Source organism: Cotesia typhae, unplaced genomic scaffold (genome assembly GCF_013202065.1).
Source record: "Cotesia typhae breed Kobodo isofemale line unplaced genomic scaffold, CoteBio_Ctyphae contig_56, whole genome shotgun sequence".
Lineage (NCBI taxonomy): Eukaryota > Metazoa > Arthropoda > Insecta > Hymenoptera > Braconidae > Cotesia > Cotesia typhae.
This window is the reverse complement of record NW_027423760.1, coordinates 306,872-333,883: the sequence shown is the minus strand read 5'-3', so window position 1 is coordinate 333,883 and position 27,012 is coordinate 306,872. Positions and strand designations below refer to the sequence as shown.

The 27,012-nt window shown below is 34.9% G+C and overlaps 1 protein-coding gene across 18 annotated transcripts in view; it reads right to left on the bottom strand.

Annotated features, from left to right (window-relative positions):
• Pip5k59b (Phosphatidylinositol 4-phosphate 5-kinase 59B) overlaps nucleotides 1–27,012 on the bottom strand; it is a 337,529-nt gene that overhangs the window by 174,496 nt on the left and 136,021 nt on the right. For 15 of the 18 annotated variants that reach the window (XR_012480040.1, XR_012480042.1, XR_012480044.1 and 12 more), the window contains one exon: nucleotides 13,197–13,259. The exons of the other annotated variants lie outside the window; for them this stretch is intronic. Coding sequence is in view for 11 of the 15 variants with exons in the window: in XM_074250315.1 (XP_074106416.1) it covers nucleotides 13,197–13,259 (63 nt within the window). In the remaining 4 variants the exon portion in view is untranslated. The remainder of the gene's footprint in view (nucleotides 1–13,196; nucleotides 13,260–27,012) is intronic. 18 annotated transcript variants of the gene reach the window in all.

Sequence of the window (27,012 nt, the reverse complement as noted above, 5' to 3'; positions counted from 1 at the left end):
ACAGCCCGACTCCGAATAGCCGCAATGAAACGACAAACTTAGTGTCAAGAGTTATGGGACTGATCGCCGCCTCATGCGATGCTTCCATGCCACGGATGAAGAGGCGAGGCTCCTATAGGTCAGTATATTGGTGGACTCAAGACATAGCAGATGTTCGGAAAAAATGCCATGGACTACGTAGGAGAGCAACGAGAGCAGCAAAACGTTCCCCTGACCAAGACATATACTCGATGGAGTACAAACAGGTCAAGAAGACTTTGAATAAAGCCATCAAAGCAAGTAAAGCGGAGTTGTGGAAAGAGATTTGCAACGACCTCAACAATGACCTCTGGGGTAAGGCATACTAAATTGTCACTAAACGACTTGGGAAGGCTTCTCCAGAAGGACCGAAGTCTCCTGCCTTAATGAACAGCATCGTGGCAGAGCTGTTTCCTGACCATCCACCGCGAGAAAAGAGACGATATGTAAAAACTGGCGAAACAACACCCTTTACAATCAAAGAACTGCAAGAAGCAGCAAAAACCATCAAGATTGGGAAAGCACCAGGCCCTGATGGCATCCCAGCCTCGGTAATCAAGATTGTAGTCCTGGAATATCCGCACATACTCCTGAGTGCCTACAATGCATGTTTGGCAACCGGCACGTTTCCTACGGTCTGGAAGCGGCAGAGATTGGTCCTGTTATACAAAGGGAAGGGAACCCCTATAACACCATCGTCATTTAGACCACTCTGTATGCTTGATATAGCTGGGAAACTGCTCGAGAAGCTCATTCAGGGCAGGCTACGAAACGACATTGACCGTGCCGGAGGCTTTACCAGTAACCAAAATGGCTTGCGAAAAGGACGATCAACAATTGTTGCGATCCAGAAAGTCATAGAGATAGCTAGAGAAGCATGGTCTGGCAGCCTCAAAGCTCGCAAGGTGTGTCTTGTTCTTACACTGGACATCAAGAACGCCTTCAACAGTGCGAGCTGGGGTAACATCCTAGATGCTTTAGAACACAAATTTGATGTGGAGCCAGAAAATCTGAGAATAGTAGACGACTATCTCGACGAAAGAACGTTGATAGCGGAAACGACGGAAGGCCCACAAGAACATAACATAACGGCTGGCGTGCCGCAAGGTTCAATTATGGGGCCCGACCTTTGGAACGCAGACTATGATGAGCTTCTGGAAATCCCGTTACCGAAACAGGTGAAACTCACGGGCTTTGCAGACGACGTCGCGGCTACGATAGTCGTTGACAGTGCAGAGGAGGCAGAACTACTAGTCCGGGAAACCATTGATGTCGTCGAAAATTGGCTGGAGGAACATCACCTGCGACTTGTCAAGCAAAAATCTGAGATCGTCGTCCTGACCCGACAAAAGTGGTTCCCAAAACCGTTCGTCGTAGACATGAGCGGGACAACACTGACATCCACGAGGGCACTGCGTTATTTAGGTGTAGTTATCGACGAGAAGCTGTCCTTCCGAGAACACCTTGAAAACGCCTGCACAAAAGCCAACAAAGTAGTTTCCAACCTGTCAAGAATCATGACCAACACTATAGGACCACGAACCAAAAAAAGGAGGGTGCTCTTGGAAGTAGTCCACTCAATACTGCTATACGGAACGGAGATATGGGCGGACATACTTAGACAGAGGACTTATCGGCGCAAAATAGCGGCGGTGCAACGACGAGGAACGCTGAGAGTTACTTGTGCCTATCGCATGGTTTCAGAGGAAGCGGTACTGGTAATAGCAGGAGCCACACCGATTGACTTGTTAGCATTTGAGAGAGTGAAACTCTGCAACGCAAAAAGGAATGGTGACAACTCCACGGAAGCAAAGACGAGAATAAAAAAGGAAACGCAACAGGAGTGACAAGACCGATGGACGTCAGGGGAAACGGGCAGATGGACGGCGTGCCTGATCCCGCACATAAACGTCTGGCTCTCTCGACAACATGGGGACACGGATTTTTTTCTGACCCAGCTCTTGACAGGCCATAGCCAATTCAATGACTACCTCTACAGGATGAAACTACAGGACAAGCCGATATGCAAATATTGCCCGGACAAAATTGACAATGCCGAACACACATTCTTCGAGTGTCCTCGGTGAAGGGACTACAGAAGCAGCACCGAAGAGATCATAGGCACCAGGCTCTCCCCCTCCAGCTTGGCGACCTATATGATCGAACAAGAGAAAAACTGGTCAGCTGTTGCAGTTTACGCACAGCACCTTCTGAAAGAAAAAATCGCAGAAAGAGACCAGTAGCCAAGAATAGGCGTCGTGAGACGCAGCACGGACTGGATTGAAGTAATGCTAACGCGGTTCCAATCCAGTCCTCCCCGTACCATCTATGGGGAGAGGGGAAGAGAAATGTTTTTTTTTTAGTGGGTAAAAATCTCCACACTACCGACCATCGATATCTGCCGTAAGATGGGCGGTGGAGTTAACGATAGCGGTGTCTTTTGAAGATCTTTTTTTCGTACCTCGTTGGAAAAAAAAAAAACATATATCCATACATACATACATACATACATACGTAAGGAAAGGCACCCGGCCCTGATGGCATCCCAACATCGGTGATCAAGACTGTAGCCCTGGAATATCCAGACATACTCCTAAACACCTACAACGCATGCTTGGCAACTGGCACGTTTCCCACGGTCTGGAAGCGGCAGAGATTGGTTCTGCTAGATAAAGGCAAAGGTGGCCCTGTAACACCCTCGTCGTTCAGATCACTTTGCATGCTGGACATTGCTGGGAAATTGCTCGAAAAGCTTATACAGGGAAGATTACGGAACGATATCGATCGTGCTGGAGGTTTTGCCGCAAACCAACATGGCTTCCGGAAAGGACATTCAACAGTCGGCGCGATCCAGAAAGTCGTAGGGACAGCGAGAGAAGCATGGACTGGTAGCCTTAAAGCTCGTAAAGTGTGCATTCTCCTCACGCTAGATGTCAAAAACGCATTTAACAGCGCGAATTGGGGAGATATCCTAGACGCTCTGGAACACAAATTTGACGCAAAGCCAGAAAATTTGGCACTAATCGACAACTACCTTGAAGAAAGAACGCTAATAGCGGAGACTACAGAAAGACTACAAGAATACGCCATAACAGCAGGCGTGCCGCAAGGCTCAAGAATGGGGCCCGACCTATGGAACGCGGACTATGACGAGCTTCTTAAGATTCTGTTACCAAAGCAAGTACAGCTAACGGGCTTTGCAGATGACGTCGCGGCCACGATAATAGTAGACAGCGTAGAGGAGGCCAAACTACTAGTTTGGGAAACCATTGATGCCGTCGAGACTTGGCTCGATAAACACCACCTGAAACTCGCCAAGCACAAAACCAAGATGGTCGTTCTGACTCGTCAAAAATGGTTCCCAGAACCATTCGCGGTGGACATGGGAGGAACAACACTAACATTAACAAGAGCCCTGTGCTATCTGGGGGTAATGATAGACGAGAAACTATCTTTTCGCGAACACCTCGAAAATGCATGCCAGAAAGCCAACAAGACGGTGTCTAGCCTAGCAAAAATCATGACCAACACTATGGGACCAAGAACAAAAAAGAGACGAATTCTTCTAGAAGCAGTCCACTCAGTACTGCTTTATGGACCGGAGATATGGGCAGACGTATTAAAGAAGAAAACCTATCGGCGAAAGATAGCAGCAGTACAGCGGCGAGGCGCTCTCAGGGTTACCTGCGCCTACCGCACAGTTTCCGAAGCGGCTGTATTGGTCATTGCAGGAGCTACGCCCATCGACATATTAGCGTTCGAGAGAGCTCAACTTTATGACGCTAAAGAAAATGACAAAAAAATGAAGGACGCAAGAACGAGGATAAAGGCGGAAACGCAGCAAGAGTGGCAGGACCGATGGACATCGGGAGAGACGGGCAGATGGACAGCAAGCCTGATCCCAAACATCAACGTCTGGCTTTCCCGAAAGCACGAAGACACGGACTTATTTCTGACCCAGCTATTGACGGGACATGGGCAATTCAATGCCTATCTTTTCAAGATGGGTTTGCACAGCACACCAACGTGCAAATACTGCCCAGACAGAATTGACAACGCCAAGCACACGTTTTTCGAGTGTGATCGGTGGAAGGACGACCGAATCAGTACCGAAGAAAAAATAGGCACCACGCTCTCCCCTGAGAGCTTGGTAACTTGCATGATCAAAAGAGAAGAAAACTGGTCAGCTGTTGTAGCCTACGCGCAGCGTCTTTTAAGAGAAAAAATCGCAGAAAAGGATTAAAAATCAGTAGAAACAAGAAGCAGGTGTCATAAGACATAACATGGACTGGATTGAAGTAATGCTAACGCGGTCCCTTTCCAGTCTTCCCTGTAACATCCATGGGGAAAGGAAAGAGGAGGATGTTTAGTCGGTATTGTTGCAAAATAATATTGACTTCTGAGCCCGACATACCCAGGCATCAACACCTAGTCCTGATACCAACACCAAGTCCTGGCATACGTAAATGTATTATAAATACATACATGCATACATACGTACAGACACCCTCGCGGGGGTAGTCAGGGAAGCTTCCTGTGACCTCAGAACGTTGAGATCTGATGAGAATTCGATTTTTGCAAAACGGGGTAAAACCAATAAGTTCCCGATTTTTGAAAATATTCGATTTTCTTAGCGGGAAGTTGAAAAGAGATTATTTCTTTTTAAAAAATTTATTTATCAGAACTGAACAAAAATTTAAAATTAAAATATTAACAAGAATTAATGCATTTGTAAAATTTTTTTCTTTTCAATTAATATTTTCATTCCAAAAATACTTCAATGCGCATCAAATAGCTCATAGTTGAGCACGTCAAAACATCAACAGCAAATAAAGTGCACTTGCTGTTAGGGTCAGATACTACTCAAAGAATGAATCAAATCGGTGTTTATTTAGGACAATCACACATATAAATTAACTTTTTAGGTAGGAAAGAATTTTCTAACCGCACACCGTCTGCTAGAATCAATTGATACTAATCATACTTTAGTCCACGAATTTACAATTAGAATCTTTGCGTATTCTCAGTTTCTAATAGATGGCGTATAGTCTGATAGTCTAAATTAAATACCGATTGGATTTACTCTTCAAGTAATATTTGTTTTTAATAGCAAGTGCACTTAATTGCTGTTGATGTTTTGAGTGGCTCAACGGTGGGCGATTTCATGCGCATTGAAGTAATTTTGTAATGAAAAGTTTTTACAAAACATGCTTTAATTCTTGTTTATATTTTAATTTTTTCCAGTTCTGATGAGTAAATTTTTTGAAAAGAAATAATCTCTTTTTTTTTACTGTTAAACTGAGTAAATCAACTCTTAATAACCATTTGGGAATTATAAATTTGCTATAAGATGATTTGTTTATAAGAACGATAAATCGATATCATTATTTCAAGAAATGAAAGTTATTAATATTACTTCATAATATCTCTGAAAAAGTCTGATTCTTTCACATTAGGAATTTTTTCAACAGTTTTGAATAATTCTGATTTAGTCTTCTTGCAGAGACCGAAATTCATGTTAAATAATAACCTCAAACAACATCTGCTTTTATCTAATTTAACGACTCTCATTGTAACATTTTCAGAGAGGTTCAGACTGGTGGCATTCTGATTGAGTCCCACAATCATGATTCAGACTAATAACAGAATCTTATTTCCACCAGGGTAAGTTACCGTTAAGTCCACAAATGCCTTTCCTTATACGCAATAAGGTAATCTCGATGTTGAAAAACAAGTTATCTATAAGCTTATAGTAAACTTGGATAGAAAATTTCGGTCAACTTAACAGCAATTGTTTGAATACAATTCGTTGAAGTAAACTTCACCATAACTTTAGGATAAGTTGTAGATTAACACTATCGCCAACATACTTTTCGTCAAGTTATCTATAATTCGCGGCACTAAGTTATCTGAAAATTATAGTATCAGGTGGCTTTCAGGGTAGATATGTTCTGTGTCGATGCATTTGCCGCGCTATTTTATTATCATGCGATCGTTCAGAACTCGGAAAATATTTTTTGAACAAGAAAATGTACGCATTCAATAATTCAGTAATGAAGGTAATTAATTAAATAAATCGTTGAAAAGATCATTAAAGATCAATTGGTCATGATAAAAAACTATGGGACGGTAAGTTTTCACTCAACTCGAAGAATAGGTTTATGACAATTGATGTAAACATACTTTTATATTTGTGTATACGTCTTTGAGCTTCTACAGAAAAAAAAAAGTTATTTTTAACTTTCGTAAATAATTTTTTTTCCTAATCAAAGATTTTGTCTAATTAATAAATTCTAAGACGATTTGTTTATCGAATTAAATTTTAGCTTCACTGTACATTTCATAATGTGTGTGTGCGTGTGTGTGTGTGTGTGTGTGTGTGTGTGTGTGTGTGTGTGTGTGTGTGTGTGTGTGTGTGTGCGTGTGTGTGTGTGTGTGTGTGTGTGTGTGTGTGTGTGTGTGTGTGTGTGTGTGTGTGTGTGTGTGTGTGTGTGTGTGTGTGTGTGTGTGTGTGTGTGTGTGGGGCATGTGGATGTAAACCTCTCATAACTTTTGAACGGCTCGACCGATTCTATCGCGGTTGACGCCAATCGAAAGGGCTTGACTGAACTTAGATTGAATATGGTATGGACCGATTCGGACAGGTAGATTTTCAGAAATCTCAAAAAAACTACGAAAAAAAATGTTTTCAAATGTAGTTTTTTTTTAATAACTTTTAAACGGCTCCACCGATCAATTCCAAAAACTAATCAGCTCTTAACATCAAAAAACCACGTCGATCGCTACCAAGCCGGTCAAAATTGGTTGATTCGTTCGTGAGTTATCGTTGACGAAAAAAATCGACAACAAGTGTTTTTTTCGAATTACACCGAAATTTCCAGTCTAATCAATTTGTGTTTGAAAGTATATCATAGAATTTGAAAAACTGCGTCGAATACCGCTAACCGCGTGAAAATCGGTTCATTCATTCAAAAAAAGTTATTGCGGCTTGAAAATTAAAAAAATAGTGATTTAATAAACTCCTATCAAACTTTTGAGCTCGGAGAGCTCAAAACTACACGAAAATTAGATTTTTTAACTCAAAGAACTCAAAAAGATAATAAGTGCAATTTCGAGCGCTTAATTACGAAAGTAGCGGGAAGTTGCAGGGATGGCCTTCAGGGTCAACCGTTTTTCTAATTTTTTTTGTGGACCTGTGTCATTAAAGAAGCCCTAGCAGAAAAATAAGTGAAGTTGTGAAATATTCTAACTGTGATTGTATGGTTCATAAAGTGAACACTGTGCAAGATTTTTTCAATTTTTTCTATTCAATAATCATCATTTTCCGATACTTTGATTGTCTTCAGACATCAATACAACGGTGAATGACTGGTAAAAATTCGGTGAATAAAGAGTATTCCGGTGGTGAATCCACGGTAGTCTGCGACCGAATTTATGGTCAAATCACGCCAAAAAAGATAGTGACGGTAAAGTAGTAATTTAATACTTACGATCCATTGATAAATTGTTGGGTGGATATAAGTTTAATTTGTTAATATAAAAAAATTTCACAAAATAATATATGAGGCAAATAAAACATAAATAAATAATATATAAAAAATAATTTGAAAAAGGATTCAGCCACGACAATTTTTGACATTATCCAAGAAAACACTTTTTATAAATTTTTGTAAAATTTCAGAATTTTGTTTTTTATGAAATTTTAAATTTAACATAGGCTCATGAAATTAAAGAAAAAATTTCTTTTTGATTAAGAAAATTTAATGCATTCATTTTGAGTGACAAATTCACAGAATTTGTTATTTATTATTTTTTATTATTCAGAATTAGTTAATTTATTATTTAGAATTCGTGAAATATAAATAATTATCAAAACATCATTAAGTATCCGTAAAATAGATGGTGATTGAAAGTCATCTTTAATCCACGTCTGGGATAGCATTACAGGAAAATCTTTTGACTTTCAATCAGATGATCCGAGTTCGATCCCCGGTCTACGCGATGTGATTTTACACTAATTTATTTTTTTTACACGCTTTTTATTAACTTCACCTGAATGTTTGTTTGTAACCAACTTCTTTGGGCGCGATTTTGACCCGCTTTAAATGGTCATATTTCGTTCAAACTTTGTAGATTTATCGAGGACTGATGACAATACACTAATTTGATAAAATTATTCCATTTTTCAATTTGCAAAATAAGATTTTTGTTAATCTACATCATTTTCATCTGTAGTCGATAAGGCAGAAATTTTAATTTCCAATTATTATCTTTAGCCAATTTATCTAATATTAACGAATTTTCGAACACCAAAGAGGATTTTGAATTCAACAAAGAATATAATAGTTTAGAAAAACTCAAAAAAAAAAAGTTTTTGTAAATAAACAAAACTAATAAGTAGAAAATAAATAATAGTTTAAAAAAACTAAAAAACACGCTTTTTATAGAAAACTGAACTAAAAAAATTGAAAATTTTCAATAAATATAAATTAATAATAGTGTAAATAAAAAAATGTATTTTATTTTAAAAAAAGGCGTGGGGTGCATGGGTCAATAGATATAAATATTCTATTGACAGACATGAGTAGAGTGATTATCATTCTTATAATATCTTAAAAAGCACCCCACGCTTTTTTTAAAATAAAATACACTTTTTTTATTTACACTATTATTAATTTATATTTATTGAAAATTTTAACACTATTCTTAATTTAAATTTATTAAAACTTATTTTCAATTTTTTTAGTTCAGTTTTCTGTAAAAAGCGTATTTTTTAGTATTTTTAAACTATTATTTATTTTTAATATTATCATATACGCGAACATTTCACGAGCTTAATACCGATTATTCTGGGTGAATGCACCTATTTTGTTACATCGGATTCCTATAATAAGACGGTGAATCGACTGTAATGAGCTACCCTGATTAAGAAATCTAATTTGAAATGATTTAAAATGATTTGAAATGATTTAAAACCATCGGATTTGAATACTATATAGATATACAATTAACATGAAGGTAATCATTTCAAATCATCTTTCTGAATCAGGGTAGTTTTTTGCTAATTCTATGGAGGGAAAATTGATGGTTAAATGTCGGTCAAATCACCGTGAGTTTACCCGCAGAAAAAGGTATTTCTCGGATCTTCAGTCAATAAATAAATAGTCAAAATTTTTTACAATGATACCTGATGTAGACCCTCCAATCACTTCATATAGACTAATATTTGACCGTGAATTAACCATATTATAACCAAGGCGGTAAAATCGCTAGGGTGGTCAACCTCGAATAAAGTCTAAACATATGGCTTAACGATTGACATGATTGAATATGAGTACTAATTTTATTTCATTAAACACCCAATGACGCTCTGATATTGAGGTAGTTGGTCCGTAAAACTACTTTTCGACAGATTTTGTTAATTTTTTTTTTTTTTTCTCAAGCTTAAAATCATAGTAACCAAAAAATCCTAAAGTTTTAAATTTTTTGACCGTTAGGAATGCAAGATATTTATTAATGAAGCTTACAATTTTCAGGGTTACTCTTCATTAAGAGCATGTAAAAAAATGTTTACGTATGCAACTATTAACTGTGTTAAAAAATTTCTCGACAGAATAAAAAAAAAGTGGAAGAGTAAACCCTGTAAAAATATTGTCTGAAAAGAATTAAAAATGATGAAATTCAAATTCTTTTCAATAATTTCAATTATTTTGTTTGTATATATAGATATACAGTTTTCATGGAGAGACCGCTTCTCAATTCTTTTCAATCAGTATTTTTAATCTGGGAAAACGAGTGTTTTTTCTTAAACGTACTTTGCCGTTTTGTTTACGATATATCCACAAGTATAATTTAGATGAAAAATATGAAAATACACACAAGGAAACAAACTATTCGTTACGTGATTGGTCAAATATATATCGTAAGCATGGATATATACATAATTCCATACTGACATTCAGACGCGCGCATGCGCGCGGAACGTATACCAGCAACAATATAAAATATAAAGTATTCGGAAATGCTTATCAGTATAAGTGAATGAAGGTCGTTAATGAGAAAATAAGTAATAGCAAAAAAATATACTATATACAGCGTGCGATAATGTGTGCGGAGCAACTGCCTTAAATCGATTTAAGCTATTAAATGGATCATTCGAGGGGAATGAGGTCCCCACGTAACTAAAAACATAAAAATAAATAAAAGAATAAAATTTTAAGTTCTAGTTATAAAGTTAAAAAAATTTTAATAACAACAACAATATTATTTGAAGAAACCCTTGTAAAAATTTTTCAGACGTTTCTCTGAAAAACTCTAAAAAAGACTTATCTTAAGTTCTAAAAGACTTCTAAAGACTTCTTCAGAGTTTTTGAGAGAAAAATCCGAAAAATTTTCACCAGGGAATGAATATATGCTCGAATCAATTGATAAATTGTTTTTATATAAATTTAAATATTTTAAATATTTTCAGTGTTAATACAAAGATTGTTTGTTTGTTACTTATTTTACATATTCTTACAATTTTAGCAATTTTGAACGTCATTTGCCTTGGACACGAAGAATTAACTTGCAGTAAATAAACTTATTGCACACAAATAACCAATTGATTTTCACAGAACTCACGCTGTAGTTATGAAATGAGTAAACATCGATTCATTGAGTGTAAAAACGTGCGCAAAGATGCCACTTTTTAAAAATACTATATTTGAAATTGTTATGAGTACTCATACTTGCATTACTCACGTCGTCATATCGGTTATTAAACAAAATGATTAAAAATTATTTCCCAATTATAAATGCTCATAAGAGATATGATTCAAAATAATTAACGTCATTTTACAGGATTAAAAATTATTAGAAAATTTATCATTGTTAATCATATCAAATCATTTTGTTTAATCAAGGATATGTTAGTATTTCATAATCAGCGTATCAGATGTATACTTGTAAGAACATTATACTTTTAGTTCATGGTTCTGAAAAAGCCGTAGTTATGGAATTATATGAATTGATTTATTTCTCTTTTAATTTATTTATCTATACAGAGTGGATCAGAATAACCTTCACAGCGGTAAACTGTAGATAGAGGAGACGATTCTAAGAATAAAGTTCCTTAGTCGCCTTTCGATATTCTCAATAGTTTTTGAGTTATTCAAAATGTAAATTGACCAATCACAGACAAGCTTTAGGAATTAAAAAAAATAATAAATAAGTTTAGCATCACTGCCACAGCAGACTTCAGGTTAAACGATATTTGTTTAATTTGAAAAGTTCGATTTCTCATAGAAAAAAAAAACAAAACATGCAATTACAACCTAGAACGTATTTGTATAATTTTTTTTATCTTTTCCTTTTCACAAAAGACATTATCGATTTAAGATGATGCAATTATTGAATATATAACTTCCGAAGAATTGACAAAATAAATTACGTATTTTTAAATATATAACCTTCAACCAAGAATAAAAAAAAATTTTTAAACTATTAAAATTATCTTATTGAAATAATAGCAATTTCAAACAGACAAAAATATAGATATAGACAATACACAAAATAATTAATGAAAAATCTCTGATTTTGCTTGCTCGGTCTCGCTCAGGACTTCGCTAAGCGCTTGATGTACGTCATAGCATATTTGCAAGACTCTCAGTGAGACGGCCAGCGAGATGTCCGGCGAGATACTCAGCGAGACGTCCTGCTAGACACTCAGCGAGACGTCCTGCGAGACAGCCAGCGAGATGTCCGGCGAGACGGTCAACGAAACACCTAGCGAGACGGCCAGCGAGACGTCCTGCAAAACAGCTAGCGAGACACTCAGCGAGACGGCCAGCGAGATGTCCGGTGAGACGGTCATCTCGCCGGAATCTCGCTGGCTGTCTTGCAGGAGGTCTCGCTGAACGTCTCGCCTGACATCTCACTGGCTGTCTCGCTGGCCGTATCGCTGAGTATCGCTGAGTATCTTAAGTCGATAATGTTTTCTGTGAAAAGAAAAAGATAAAAAAATATATACAAATACGTTCTAGGTTGAAATTGCATGTTTTGTTTTTTTTTCTGTGAGAAATCGAACTTTTCATATTAAATAAATATCGTTTAACTGGAAGTCTGCTGTGGCAGTGGTGCTAAACTTATTTATTATTCTTTTTTATTTTTTTTTAATTCCTAAAGCATGTCTGTGATTGGTCAATTTACATTTTGAATAACTCAAAAACTATTGAGAATATCGAAAAGCGACTTAGGAACTTTATTCTTAAAATCGTCTCCTCTATCTACAGTTTACCGCTGTGAAGGTCATTTTGATCCACTCTGTATATCTATCCATCTATCTAGCTGTTGTTGATAAAAATCAATCCCGAAAATTATAATATAAAATAAGAATGACACAATTTAAATTTGCTTTATAATTCAACCTATTTTTGAAGAATGACCCATGTGAACAGTATCGAGGGATTCATTATAAAATTCAAAAATAAATTGAGATAAGATAAATTGAAAAGTTGTATGGTTAACGTACACAACAGTGCCCAAGACAATATCGTTTGGAAGATTTTATCGTCGGAAAAAATCAACCACGATAACTCTAGATATTCTTACAAATTGATTGATAAAAAAAATTTTTTTGTGTTATGGTCAACTTTGTATTCATCCGTAATGTGATTAAAGGCCTTTGTAGAGCAAAAAATATTCCGATGAGTTTACAGACTATAGAAGACAATGAAAAAAATACATAAGTCGAATATTTTATGCGGAAAATTTCTAAAAATTTTTTTAATTTATCGAAGCGCTGTATTTTAGATCTTTTTGATCACTGTTAAAAAATAAGATCAAATTTTTGGTGCTTCTACCATTTAGTAACTTAATATGTAAGTTACTGAGAGATTATTTTTCTCTGCAGTTATCAGATGACTTTCACAAAGATTACTTATTTCTTTTTTTCATTTTTCCACCAATACTTCTCATCAATAAGAATAAAACATGATTGATAATAAGACTTAATTATAAACATGCCTTTAATGCAATGTATACAATAAACAAAAATTTTTAAAAAATAAATTTGAAGTATAAATGCATGCAAGTTGGTAAAGAAAAAAAAATTGTCGTTAATTCAAGAAATCTGTTTACAAAAAAAAATATAAAAAAAGTTATTTAGAGCAGAAAACAGAATAAGAAACCAAGTTTACCTATATAGCTGGAGACGAGGTTACGAAATTTGCGATGGTTCCCTTTGATCTCAGGAAGATCCACTTATGACATTTCATTTTCAAGTATCGATCAGTAGCAGGTCAGATCAAAAGTTGTTACAGATAATGCAAAGACACAAAAAACATATATTTAACGATTTATATTAAATCAAGTATTGATATCAATAGAATTGAAATAAATTTCGCTAAGAGTTTAATAACTAGGTAACCAAAAACAGACGAAACGAATCAAGTAGATTTAATTTGTTCAAATTCAAAATTTTTCAGCAACAGTTTCATGTTAAATTGTTTTAAATAGTATTAAATTTGATTAAAAATAATTCTTGAATTTATTCGTATTGAAATACGTCGAATACGAAATAAATTCGCATGAAAATTAGTTTAGAAAATTACTTAATGATAAAAGAAACAAATATTCTAACTTGTAGATATTGAAATCGATAATGTTCCGGAAAAGTTTTTGATTTGGGTGATAAACAATTTAAAAATGTATACAGGGTGTCTTGTAAGTCACGAACAATTTTGCAGGGTACGATGGAAAAAAAATTCTGAATTGAAAAGTCCTTCACAATTTTTCGATCCAAGGCATAGATAATTTTTTATAAATTAACTAAAATGACCAACTAAGTGTTCGCTACAACGGCAGAATGGCAAGAGCGAGAGAGGAGGCCAGCGCGGAAGAGTGTCAAAAATATGAGCCGCGAGCATACTCGCCCGATGTCTACAGTCCGTAAAGCCCATATGAATAAGGCTGAGCTGGTCAGAAAATAGAAAAGTAGAAAGGACTCCGTACTTCTCAAATTAAAATTTAAGACAGAAAAATTAAAAATTTTAATAAAAAGTTACCTCGAAAAAGAGTTTTTAAGAGATTAAAAATTCTACTTACGGTGTCAATCACAATTTAAAAGCTAACATTGATACCTATTTTGAAGTTTGTAAAGCCCCTGAACATAGAAAATAATTAACTTTTGAAAATCCACCTCTTGTGCACAGAGAAAATTTAATAACCAAAAAATATTCTAGTTTTTTTTTTTCGATGAGATTATCCGAATCTCGGTGTTTATAATAAATAAAGATATAATAAGATCTTATACTTAATAACTTTTAGAACTTATCTCTGTGTCCAAAAGTTGGATTTTTAAAAATGGAGTATTTTTAAGTTTCAGGAGCTTAATTCAAAATTAAGTTTCGAAATTTTCTATCAATCTTTTGAAGACACCGAGATTTGAATATTTTTATTGAGAAAATCAAGAGTTACTTTAAAGTTTTGGGTTGTCTTCGTGTTCAGGGGGTGGATTTCAAAAAATAAAATTTTTCTGAATTTCAAAGGTATCCTTGAAAGTAGGTACCGGTATTTTTTCTTAATCTCTTAGAGACACCGAAATTGGAATTTTTCTTTTTGACAAAAACCACAATTTTCAGAAATTTTGTGGTATATCTCCATCGCCGAGAGTTGGATTTTTGAAAATTTTCAAGTTCCAGAAGGTTTATTTGAAATTAAGTATCGACATTTTCTCTCAATTTCTTACAAACACCGAGATTGAGATGTTTTTATCGAAAAAATCAAGAGTTCCCTTGAGGTTTTGCGATTAACTGCGTGTCCGACAATTGGATTTGTAAAAATTAAAAATTTTTAAGTTCTAGGGTCTTAATTTGAAAATAGGTATTAATATTTCGCCTTTGTTTATTACATACACTAAGATTAGGATAATCTCATCGACAAGGAAACCAGAATATCTTTTGGTTTTTAGGTTTAGCTCCGTGTTCAACAGGTCGACTTTCGAAAATTAATTATTTTCTATGTTCAGAGTCTTGACATATATTACAATAGGTATTAACGTTAGCTTTTAAATTTTAATTGACATCGTAAGTAAAATTTTTAATATCTTAATAACTCTTTTTCAAGGCCACTTTTTATGAAAATTTAAAATTTTTCTGTCTTAATTTATGAAGTACGGAGTCTTTTTTTTCTTTTCTATTTTCTGACCAGCTCAGTTCTATTCATATGGACTTTACGGGTTGTAGACATTGCGCGAGCAAGTGTGCTCGCGGCTGATATTCTCGACACTCACTTTCGCACGAGCATAATCTCTCGTTCTTGCCATTCTGTCGTTGTAGCGAGCACCTGGTTGGCTACTCTAATTAATTTATAATAAATTATCTATGATTCGGATCGAAAAATCATAGAGGACTTTTCGATTCAGAATGTTATTTTTCTATCTAACCCTGCAAAATTGTCTGTGACTTACAAGACACCCGGTATACTAATATCAAGTCATATTCTCATTCCATAGATTGTATCTATAGAAATTAATTTCAAAGTAAATGCTGTCACTATGACAAAAAAGTAAAATATGTGGATCATTCAATGTCAAATCGTAAAGCTTGAAAATTGTGACTTTTGATTTCATCATCGGTAATCTTAGTACTTATCAGAGTATTATTTCTAGCGACTGTTCAAACTTTATTGTTTGCTTATTGTCTACAAAATATCCAACTCAAAACGAATCGTTTTTTTTTTTATTTTCACTTATACTTTGTTTGATGACAATTCAAATAAGAACTTTCTTCTTTTGTTTTCCACTTTCCAATGGATTTTATTATATGAAAATCAATCTATTGCATTTGTCCTCATCAAACCGGTCAAAAAAACGAACAATTTTTTTCCTTAACGGTACCGTGAAAATATTGTTCATGATTACAAAAAGAAATTATCCTGATAACTTAAGTCCATAATATTAATGTTAATAGGTGCATCGTCAGATTTTTTGATTTTTTAACAGCTACTGAATTCTTTACACAAAATTCAGATATCAACAATTTTAAAAATTTTTCCATTTCATTCTTTGTGGCAATAATTCTCTGAAAAAACTCTTGAAAAGTCTTTATAACTCTGAATAAGACTTTTCGAAAGTCTTCACATCCCTAACTAAGTAAAGGAAAGACTTAATAAGTCTTAAAAACTCTGCAAAACTCTTCAAAAGTCAAATTTTTCCTGCAGTTTCGGGCTTTCTCAAAGAGTTATTAAGACTTGATAAGATTTATTCAGTTTTACAGGAAAAGAAGAGAATATTTCTTTCCAAAAAAATTACTTATCAGAATTAGAGAAAATTAAAAATAAAACTATAAAAAAGAATTAATGCATGTTTTAAAAAAATTTTTTTTAAATAATATTTTCATCACGAAAATACTTTGACGGGCATCGAATCACTCACAGTTGAGCAAGTCAACACATCAACAGCTAATGAAGTGCACTTAATGTTGAAACAGATTCGACTCAAAGAGTAAATCCAAGCGATATCTAATTTGGACTATCAAATATTTAAGTCAACTTTCTAGGTAGGAAAGAATTTTCTAACCACGTCGTTTCCTTGTAATCGAGATTTAAACATTGATTTATTTTTTCAATTTTTTTAATTTGATTCTGGATTTTTGTAATCACCATAAATATCAATATTTTTATGGCGCAAACAGTTATTTTTGAGTAAAATTTCATGCTCAAATCGAGATAAATGATTAGTTTTTAGATTCACGAAACGCTTGCAATACGTCGTAGCGCTGTAGCGTAAGCCTGATTAGCGGTCAGGCAGTTGACTTCGCTAGTAAACGCTCACAAGCGTGATAGTGGTAGGAGAGGGTACTTCAAACTCGATAGTTCTAAGATTAAGAAAGAGAAAACGATTAAGGATTGAGAATAAAAGTTCATTGATAAAAGTACGTAATTAAGCAAATAAATTACTTGTAACTAGACGACCCGGTGAATTTCGTATCACCTACATATATTTGTGAAAAGTATGGTCAAAACTTAATACAAAATTTTTATTTCTATGCCATGCAACACAGTTATCCACTTAATCACCTGTGTAGAAGAAAATTATCTTAAAAAAGTCGTTTGTTCAAGATCTTAAATGTGACACAAACCAAGACTATTTTCAGACTCTTTTAATACCCCAAAAAGAATTCCGAGAGCAGATTTTTGAAATTTGATTCTTAGATTTGTTATGAAAATTGACTTTTAAATTTTTTTTAGAGGATTTCGCAAGTTTATAACCGCAATATTTTTTAATACGACGCTCCGCTGTGAGCTTATCTTAAAATAGTCTTAAAAGATTGTTTTAAGACGCTTCGTTATAATATTCTGGAGCTCTATCGCTGTAAACTAGTGTCTTTGAAAATTTATTTAAGTCTCTTGTGAAGAAGGTAGTAGAAGCGGGGAGGCAGAGAGGTGTCACGAACAGAGAGAGCCGACACCGACGACGGTAATTAAAATTGATTACGACTTGTATGTATGGGTCTTGTTTGTATTATTCGCCGTTTAAAAATATACAAAATGATAAATTTGTTTGTTAGAATAAAGAAGATCTCGTTTATTATTGTTATTAACTTTCCGAGATGGTTTAATTTAAATTACCATCGTCAGAATCCTGGACTCCGGCGAGCTTAGATCGAGCTGGAGGTAAAAATTAGTCAAAAAGTACCCATTACAGACTATAAATGATCATGTGCTCAATAAAAATATTGATATTTGTGGAGGTTACAAAAACCCAGAATCAAAATCATAAAATTAAAAAAATAAATTAATGTTTAAACTCGATTACAAGGAAACGACTTGTCCTGCGTTAATTTACTAAGAGAGTTTTTTTTCAGAGAATTTGATTTCTTTCGAAGATACGAAATGGAAAAACTTTCAAAGTCGATGATGTCCGAATTTTGTGTAAAGCATGCAGTAGCTGTTAAAAAAGCAATAATTATAACAATGTACCTCTTAATATTCATATTAAGAGCTCAAGTTTTTAAGGTAATTTTTTTAGTCATCAAGAACAATACTTTTACGGTACCGTTAAGAAAAAAAAAGTTGTTCGTTTTTTTTTTTGGCCAAGTCTAGTCCTCATGGTAAAATTTTTAGCTAATCTTACAATTGAAATTATAAGTTTTAATTAGTCAAATAGGTTCAAAAAATATACCATTAGTTAAAAAAGTTTTGTATTTTCATTACAAGAAAAGTGCATAGTTAGCAAAATTATAGCATCACAAATATAGAAATATAGTTTTCCGAACTTTGTTTTGGTAGTTACTCAATCTATGCATTAGTTGAAATGGTGGCTCCTCATAATTTCTCAGCCAATAATTTCTTGACAAATATATCTCGGCAATCCTGTAATTAAGTTTGTAGGAGTATAAAGTACAAATTAAGTATAAGTAATAAGCTTATGTGTTGGTCTAATATCGAATAAACACAAAAAAACCATGATAAAAAGGGCACAACACGTTAACAAGCTTATGTATTGGTCTAAAGTCTAATGTTGGTGCAACTCGAATACGTGCATTACGGTTGGCCTATTTCTGAGTAAACACACTTTCAAATTATGTTAAAAGTTCGCAACACGATTACACACGTTTGTGTTAGCCTATTTCCGAGTAAATTAGCTAAATTTTTTCATTGAAAAGATGATACGGTATGAATTTGTGACGTCTCGCTGTGGGTGACCTGAAGTTGGGGTCCAGGAGCGAAGCCCTTCACTGATAAAAATAATATAATTAAATTGATTATAATTAACTAAATTTTATCATTGTAACATCCGTTGATGATGATAATGATGAGCAGGGCCAAGAAGTTGGGGTTTTTTCTTTATTCAAATTTGAGGATGAACATATAAATGCTCATTTAAACAACTGCGACACTCCTGACCCTAATGATGAGATGTTTTTAGTAAAGATGTTTTTGGCTTGAAATCGTTTTGTCCTGAAATAATATTGCCGAGATATTTTTGCCAAAACATTATTGGCTGAGAATTATTGACGTGGAACCGTTGAAATAACTATTGATGAATAGTTACATGAACTATATACTTATAAATATTTTGTTATCATGTAAATTTAAAAATTATTAGATGACTAAAAAGTTGTTACGAACGATGTCTCAGATAGCTTAAGTCGAAGAGAGCTTAGTGTATAACCAAAAGATCCGGGTACGGTTTGAGCTATCCGAATTATTTTTTTTGTTTTCTGAGTTAAAGTGAAACAAGATGACTATTGAGCCCATATTTGCTTAAAAATAGTTCAAATAACACCATCTTGGGGTTCAACATAACAAATAATTTTAGGTATAAGAACTTCAATTAAATAGTGGTAATGCTATTGAACTAGATTTTCCTGGTTCAGAGTACCATGTTTTTCTCTCAGCGTATACATGTAATCTAGCGGCGGTCTTGTCATCAGGATAGCACCTATAATTTTCAACCAACATCCTTAAAATTTAGTATACTTATTTTTTTGGTAGTTATCTTGAACAAGTTTGAATAGGAGCAAATTAAGTTTATTAGTTCAGAAGTGACAACCATTTTAAATTTTGTTTGTAAATTCCTTTTGATTGAGAAGAGTGAAACGGGTCCAGGGTTCCATCGAGAGTAAATAAAACATGCAAACTTTAATTTAAATATAATAATTGAACCTCTTTATTATCTAGGAGTATGAATTATACTTTAATTTTACAAAACGATGATTACAAAAATATAAGAAACCCGCTTGCACATTGTATACAAATTTTTCCCGGTTCTCTTCCCAGTTCTCTGGCGAGTAGCTAGTGCCTCCCCGATGGCCCTACTTCGCAATTCCATGATATTTTCGTATATGGTCACCTGCCACCTTTTGGTTGAAGGCCTCCAGTTAGGGAATCGCCCTTTTTCCAAGGGCGCAAATGCTCACTTACCTGTGAACTGATCCACACCAGGTAAAGTGGTGTCTCTAGAATTCCTCGGATAGTAGACGTCCCCAGTCGAGGAATTCACCGAGAAAAAAGGTTGTCTATCACTGTTTTCCGAATGGAACTCAACGGTCATTCGAACCCGTGTAGACACGTAAGCTTTTTTCTTCGTCGACCTCTATCGAAGCTCGCGCAAGGTCGAAAATCCACAGAATTTTTTTAAGCTTTTATTTTCCGTTAAATATTTTTGTTTTTTCACTCGTAATTATTTCAAGCCCCAATCGCTATTCCTTCATTATCCTTTCATTCGGCCGCGGCAATTGTATAGCTCGGCTGGCCAAAGTCTAAATACCTTATTTCAATTTTCTCAAAATTATTTTCTTTTCGTCGCTAAACTCGCTCGGGACTTGAAATAATTTTGCACTCTCTTCATATCGATAAATTTATTACAACTTTCAGTATGCAATCATTCTAAGATTATATTCTTAATCGCGATAATATAAATGTGTAATAGTAATATCATCAAAATACTATAGTAATAAATGTTTATAATAACCGTCGTAATAGACAGTTATAATTGTAATAACAAATCATAATATTTTGTCGGTATTCAACATAATAATTATTGAGTCAAGAATTCTTAAATGAGAATGAACACAATAATTTTTAATTAATAATTAATCATCACATTTATTGTATCACAATAAACTTCGTAATAACTAACAAACTTTAATAATACTCAGGGAAATTTTAGTAATAATAATTAAATGCCGTGACAGAGAAATCGTCGTACACGGGGGCAGAAGCGATGGCTGGTGCTCACTTCGTCGATGTGTCTGATATGTTGACTCCCGATGCCCTCCTTCACCCTAGCATCGATTACTTCCTTTACCAGAAATAAGTCCATTTAAAAGAACTCATGTTAAATTTCATGAGAGAGTCTTTAATTTGGACTTTAATACTTTCATTTACCATTATTTTTAGTAATTTTATAAAAGTTGGAAGTCATTTTGGATCAATTATAGGTAAGGATTAATAATAATTTTTTTTTATCGCTAGAGGGTGTTATATCCGGTATACCGTATATAATACAGGGCCTCCCATTCCCGCCGAAAAGTGCAGCGCTTGCATATTTAGGAAACAGCAACCAGGACTGCGCGACAACTCATTCATGGCTGTAGAATACACATTACCGCGCATTGTCACCTCATCAAAAGAACCAATTGTTTAATTAGTAGCCCCACTTGTAAGTCGCGACCGAGGTGATAAAAACCGAGAACACCATAATTCGACAACTTATTTACAAGGTAACAATTCTGCCTTAAAGCCCGGGTGAGTCCTATACCCCGACACGTATAGGTGGACTTCAATTATTAAATTAATTAGTCATGTTTTCCCTAATTATTCATTTCGTTTTCCTTAACGGTATTTCCGAGTTCTGTGATAATTATTCTTCGAGCCACGATTCGTCTTTACGATAATCGAGATTCCCGCAGTTCCGATGATTTGGTCCCCTCTCAAATCATATTTTTCTTTGTGAACTTTAAACGGCAAACTTTTATTTGCCGGAGTCGTTACTCCGGTTACGAACTCATATTCTTTCAATCTTTATGTTAGATTGTTAATAGTCAATAAGTGAATAGTGTAAATTAAGACGTGTTTGCTCATAGGGCCATTTAATCAGAATATACAAACTAAAAATCCGAATCGAAGTGTATAATCATTTCTAAGTTAAGAACCTTCAATTTTCGACCTCCAGTCAGCAGGAGGAAGAAAGCAGCCAAGCAGCGGAAGAAGATAAAGATAAACGTCTAATCCAAGGCTGAGTCATTATTCGAGTCAGATTCGTAATAGTAAGTGGAGGTTATTATTATTATTTCCGAGGTCGACTGTCTATTCCAAGGGGCCCTCTCCGGGGTTTTCACCTTCGCAAACCCATAAATTAAAACCTAACGATCCTTTCGTTAGGGAAATTCATCTGTTATCCGAACCTCCGATAAGCCCAGCTACCGAACTCTAAAATTGTCTTTTTCGGACATAACAAGGGCGATTAACAAGTATAGTCGAGCTATTATTACGCTGTCCGTAAATCTTAAATTGGGCAGTGTACAACATTATTCTGATTTAAATAGTGTTTTCACCTGGTGTAAAAATTTGAGCATTCATTTTAAAATTATATCCAATTGAAGCGCCCCAGTTTTTGATGAGTTTTAACCTGATGGGAAACTCTCACGTTTCCTAGAGGTCAGGTTCATGGACAACAACACGATAGTTATAGATCCTACCAGTACCGGCGGAGAAGTCCAATCCCAACGCTTACAAACGGCACTTACAGATAGCAATTTGTCACACATCTCGCATGAAGTGCTCAAACAAACATTCAACTAGATTATAAAAATCCTAAAAATGGAGGATTCCCAACTACCCAAAATTGCCTTACGCCGACTATTAAAATTCTTCGAGACCTTTAACTTCCAAAACCTTAACTGGGCCATCCAACTGCGAGCTTTCCTGAGCAAAATAAACGACGAGCATATACTTCTCCACTTGGCTGCCCAATATTGGAGAATCAACGACAGAGAATCCTCGATAAATACCGTCTTTTTATGAAATCCAAAAACTTACACTACGCCAACTCTAGTACTTGCCAAGCTACAATTCCAAGGTCACTCCATGATGAGACCCCTACCTACTTAATGAAGAATGAGTTGCACACATTGATCGCCGAAGCTCAACCACGAAGTCAACAACCACTTCTACCTAAATCTAACTATTGCATTGGTCCTCATGATGGAACTTTTAAAAAAATTTTGATATATTTGTACTCAGTGCGTCAAGCGGATTCAGAAAATGCATACGGTTCAAAAGTTTATATATACAAAGCTGGTTCACAAAATACATTTGGTTTAAAAGTTTATTCACATGTGAATACGATAAAGCGCAAGTTGTCACGACGATAGCCTCCAAGAACCAAAAAGAGAAGAGTTCTTCTAAAAGCGTTCCACTCAGTACTGCTTTATGGAGCAAAAATACGGGCAGACATATTGAAGCAAAAGACCTACCGGTGAAAGATAGCGGCAGTGCAGCGGCGAGGCGCTCTCAGGGTTGCCTGTGCCTACCGAACGGTTTCCGAGGCGGCTATATTGGTCATCGCGGGAGCCGCACCCATCGACCTACTAGCGTTTGAGAGAGCAAAACTCTATAAGGCTAAAAAAAGTGATGAAAACATGAAAAACGCAAAAACGAAGGTAAAGGCGGAAACGCAGCAAGAGTGGCAGGACCGATGGACATCAGGAGAGACGGGCAGATGGCGTGCCTGATTCCAAACATAAATGTCTGGGTTTCTCGGAAGCACGGGAACACGGGCTTCTTCCCGACTCAGCTATTAACGGGATATGGGCAGTTCAATGCCTATCTTTTCAAGATGGATTTGCACAGCACGCCAACGTGCAACTATTGTTCAGACAAAATTGACGACGCCAAGCACACGTTCTTCGAGTGTGATCAATGGAAGGACTACAAAAGCAGCACCGAAGAAACAACTGGTACCACGCTCTCCCCTGAGAGCTTAGTAACCTGCATGATCAAAAAAGTAGAAAACTGGTCAGCTGTCGTAGCCTACGCGCAGCGCTTTTTAAAAGAAATAACCGCAGAAAGGGTCCAGTAACCAATAGAAACCAGAAGCTGGCGTTGTCAGACGCAATATGGACTATATTGAAGTCATGCTAACGCGGTCCGATCTAGTATTCCCCGTAATATCTATGGAAAAAGAAGAGAGGAGGATGTTTAGTCGGTATTATTGCTAAATAATATTGACTTTTGAGTCCAACATACCCAGGCAAACACCTAGTCCTGGCACCAACACCTACTCCTGGCATACGTAAATGTATTTTACCTCCTAGGTAAAAAAAATTTAAAAAAAAACACACACACACAGTGGCATACGGACTTCATCGTTAAAACGTTAACATCTATTAAAAACTCGATTTTCGAAAAACGGGGTGAAACCAATATCTTCCTTACTTTTGAAAATTATCAATTTTCCTGGCGGAAAGTTTAAACGCAAATTTAAAAATTTGCGTTTCAGAAAAATTTTAATTTTAAAACTAAATTTGTTTTGTTAGTATGAGGAACATTCCAAGTCAAACGGGACATTTTTAAAAAATTTCATTATTGATTCTTTTAATTTTTTACATTTGTAAAGTTGGCATTGACCGACATTATTAATGATTTCTTGGAATCCAATCAAGTAACGAAATTCTAATTGGAGCACCGAATTAGCGACAAACAAGCAATAGATTTATCATCCGAATAAATTATTTTGCTTCTTTAATGACAGATACTGATAGTTGATGCTGGGAAAGTCAATAGCAGCTTTACTTACGTCAATTTTTTTACATTTTTCGGTGAAGTCTTTTTTTCCTTTTTAAATTTATTGTTGAATTTATATAAACATTGTATTTTTACGTCAGTAAAGAAAATAAATAGAAAAAAATTTTTTAAAACTTGCGCCTAACATGAATAATATCACATAAAGTGATTTTAAAGTAGCATAAACTACTAAGGTCATGAGCGACTACGGTAGGGGGTAAAATTTTGAAATTGGAACTCGTATTATCTTTTTTGGGCTCAGCAGAATAATACACTTAAATATTGAAAATATTCATTGGTGTACGCCGGACTCGAACCCGGTCCAATGTATTTTAGAAAGCAAGGGCCGGATCTGATAAGCTACTGCGCGCCTCGATCATAGTTGTAGTAACATTTTTTTCGAAGAAAAAAAATTGTTTGCAAAAATTCTCATGTTATTTAAATGGGAAACGTAACTCGATTAAGGCACGGTTTAATTTGGAAATTAAGAGCTTATTTGTGTAAGATATTTTTTTTTAAGTCAAAAACTAAGAATCCAGGGGGTGGCAGCGAAAAAAAAATCAACTTGGGAAATAACGGACATCCTAATGTACACGAAATAAAAAATTTTCCCATCAGTAATCCTTCTAGACCAGCGGTAAGTAAATGACTGAGGACCCAAATGACTAGAGTCCGAGCCCAACTCACGTCAAGGGTTTTTTCAATCAATAATTTCATTTCAATTCAAATTACATTCGCTAATGAGTTCTAATATATGAGTATCTAATTCTAAGTTATTTTTTAATTTTTCGAAATCATAATATTTTTTATGTCAAAATTTAGATTGGGTTCTGATGGAGATTTCCTCATTGAGACGTTATAGAGATTTCTCCATTAGGACCTAAGAGGGATTACTCAGTAAAGACTCAACAGGGTTTTGTGTTACATCTCAATGTGCAGACCTAAGAGGGGAACCCAACAAGGGTCCAATTGATTTTGCTTTTAAATTTTTAGTCGAGAGTGTTCTGGAAAAACCCTTAAAGTATCAAAAAACTGAAATATTTTTTCTCAGTACCCCGAATCTTAGAATTTATCGTTCTCACCAAAAATCACCATTACGAACAATTTTTCAATCAATATTTATTTTTTCCACAAAGAATTTTTTTTCGATACGCCGTATTTTTTCGATCAAAAAGATGAATTATTGGAACAATTTGAAAAACGATAGACCCCACATGTCATTTTTGCACTTTATCTCAACAACGATATCTCTTGAACAAATCGACTGATTTTAATGCGGTTTGCAGCAGTTGACTAAGTTATCCGAGCACATAACAATTATTCCTTACTTGATAAACGGTCAGCGAAGTCATTTTGTAGATATGTAAAAAAATCACTTTTCTCGAAATTTTTCGACAACGATATTTCTTGAACGAATAAGCCGATTTTAATGCAGTTTACGACAATTAATATTTTTTTTTTCAAATTTGGAGATAGTCAGATGTTTGAGTCGATCGATTTATCAATTGGAAAGTTATTTAAAAAAATCTTTATTATATGAAAACTCAATTTGTGAGATTTTTCAAAATCTACTAATCTAAAATAATTCGAATTCACATGGAATCTAATATCGAACGCACTCTTTGATTGGTGATTGAAACCGTGTATCAATCGGTCGAAAGATATAAGTAGTTTCACTCACTACGAAGGGACATCCTCGTAAAAATAGTTAAAATAGCTTTCTAAGACTTTAAGACGTAAAAATCTGATGAGAAATCGCTTTTAAAAAACCATGATGAAACGAATAACTTCCTGATTCTGTAAAATTCATTGATTTTCATAGCAGGAATCTGAAAACTTTATTTTTTTCGAAGAAAATTTTCAAATGTCATTAAACACCGTAACAGACCTTGTCAAACGATCAAGATCTCGTTTTTCATGGCGACGCCAACGCCAACTATATAGTCTGTCGTTACCATAAAAACAAAATCGGGATTTATTAGTGAATAACCCGCTGATCTATTGTCAACAACCCAAAGATCATGGTTACGCGCATAGGCTAATCGGGCTCGATGATATCTCGAAGCAAGCATAGGTACGCAATTTACTTATTGAACGCGTAGCCCTTACTTTGGAAAGTGATTTTCAACCGTTGAACTCGACATATGTCGCTGAGAAGAACGTTGTCAGCAATTACGAAGTTGATAATCGATCATGTGGATATGAGTAGTATGGAAATTCCGCGGCAAATTATCCTAAAGACTTTTCAATTGAATCAAATCGAAGGGAATCAAATTTTCTAACAACTTTTTCTAGAAGAATACTGAAAAAAACAATATTCGAAGCCCGTAGACCTTTTCAGCCGAGCAAAAATTTGGAAAATTATTTCCCGATAGATTTCTTAGTACTACTCTGGAACTGAACATGATGGAAAATTTTTCATGCCAAATCTGAAAACTAGACACGTGGAGCTACATATTGCTTTTTTTGCTGTATGATCATTTTCTTTGGAGTTACAGCCACTTGGGGATCATCTTAAAATTTGAACTTCTATTAATATCCCTTAATTTTTGTGTAGTATATATCTCCATCATTTTATGAGAGACAACACCCTTAAGAAATTAGCCGCAGAATTTAAAATAATTAACATAAAGTCAATACATAAGAATAATAAAATAATGCACTAATAAAACAAGGTGACTCTTAATAAATTATAATACAAGAGGATAATGTTAATTTCAT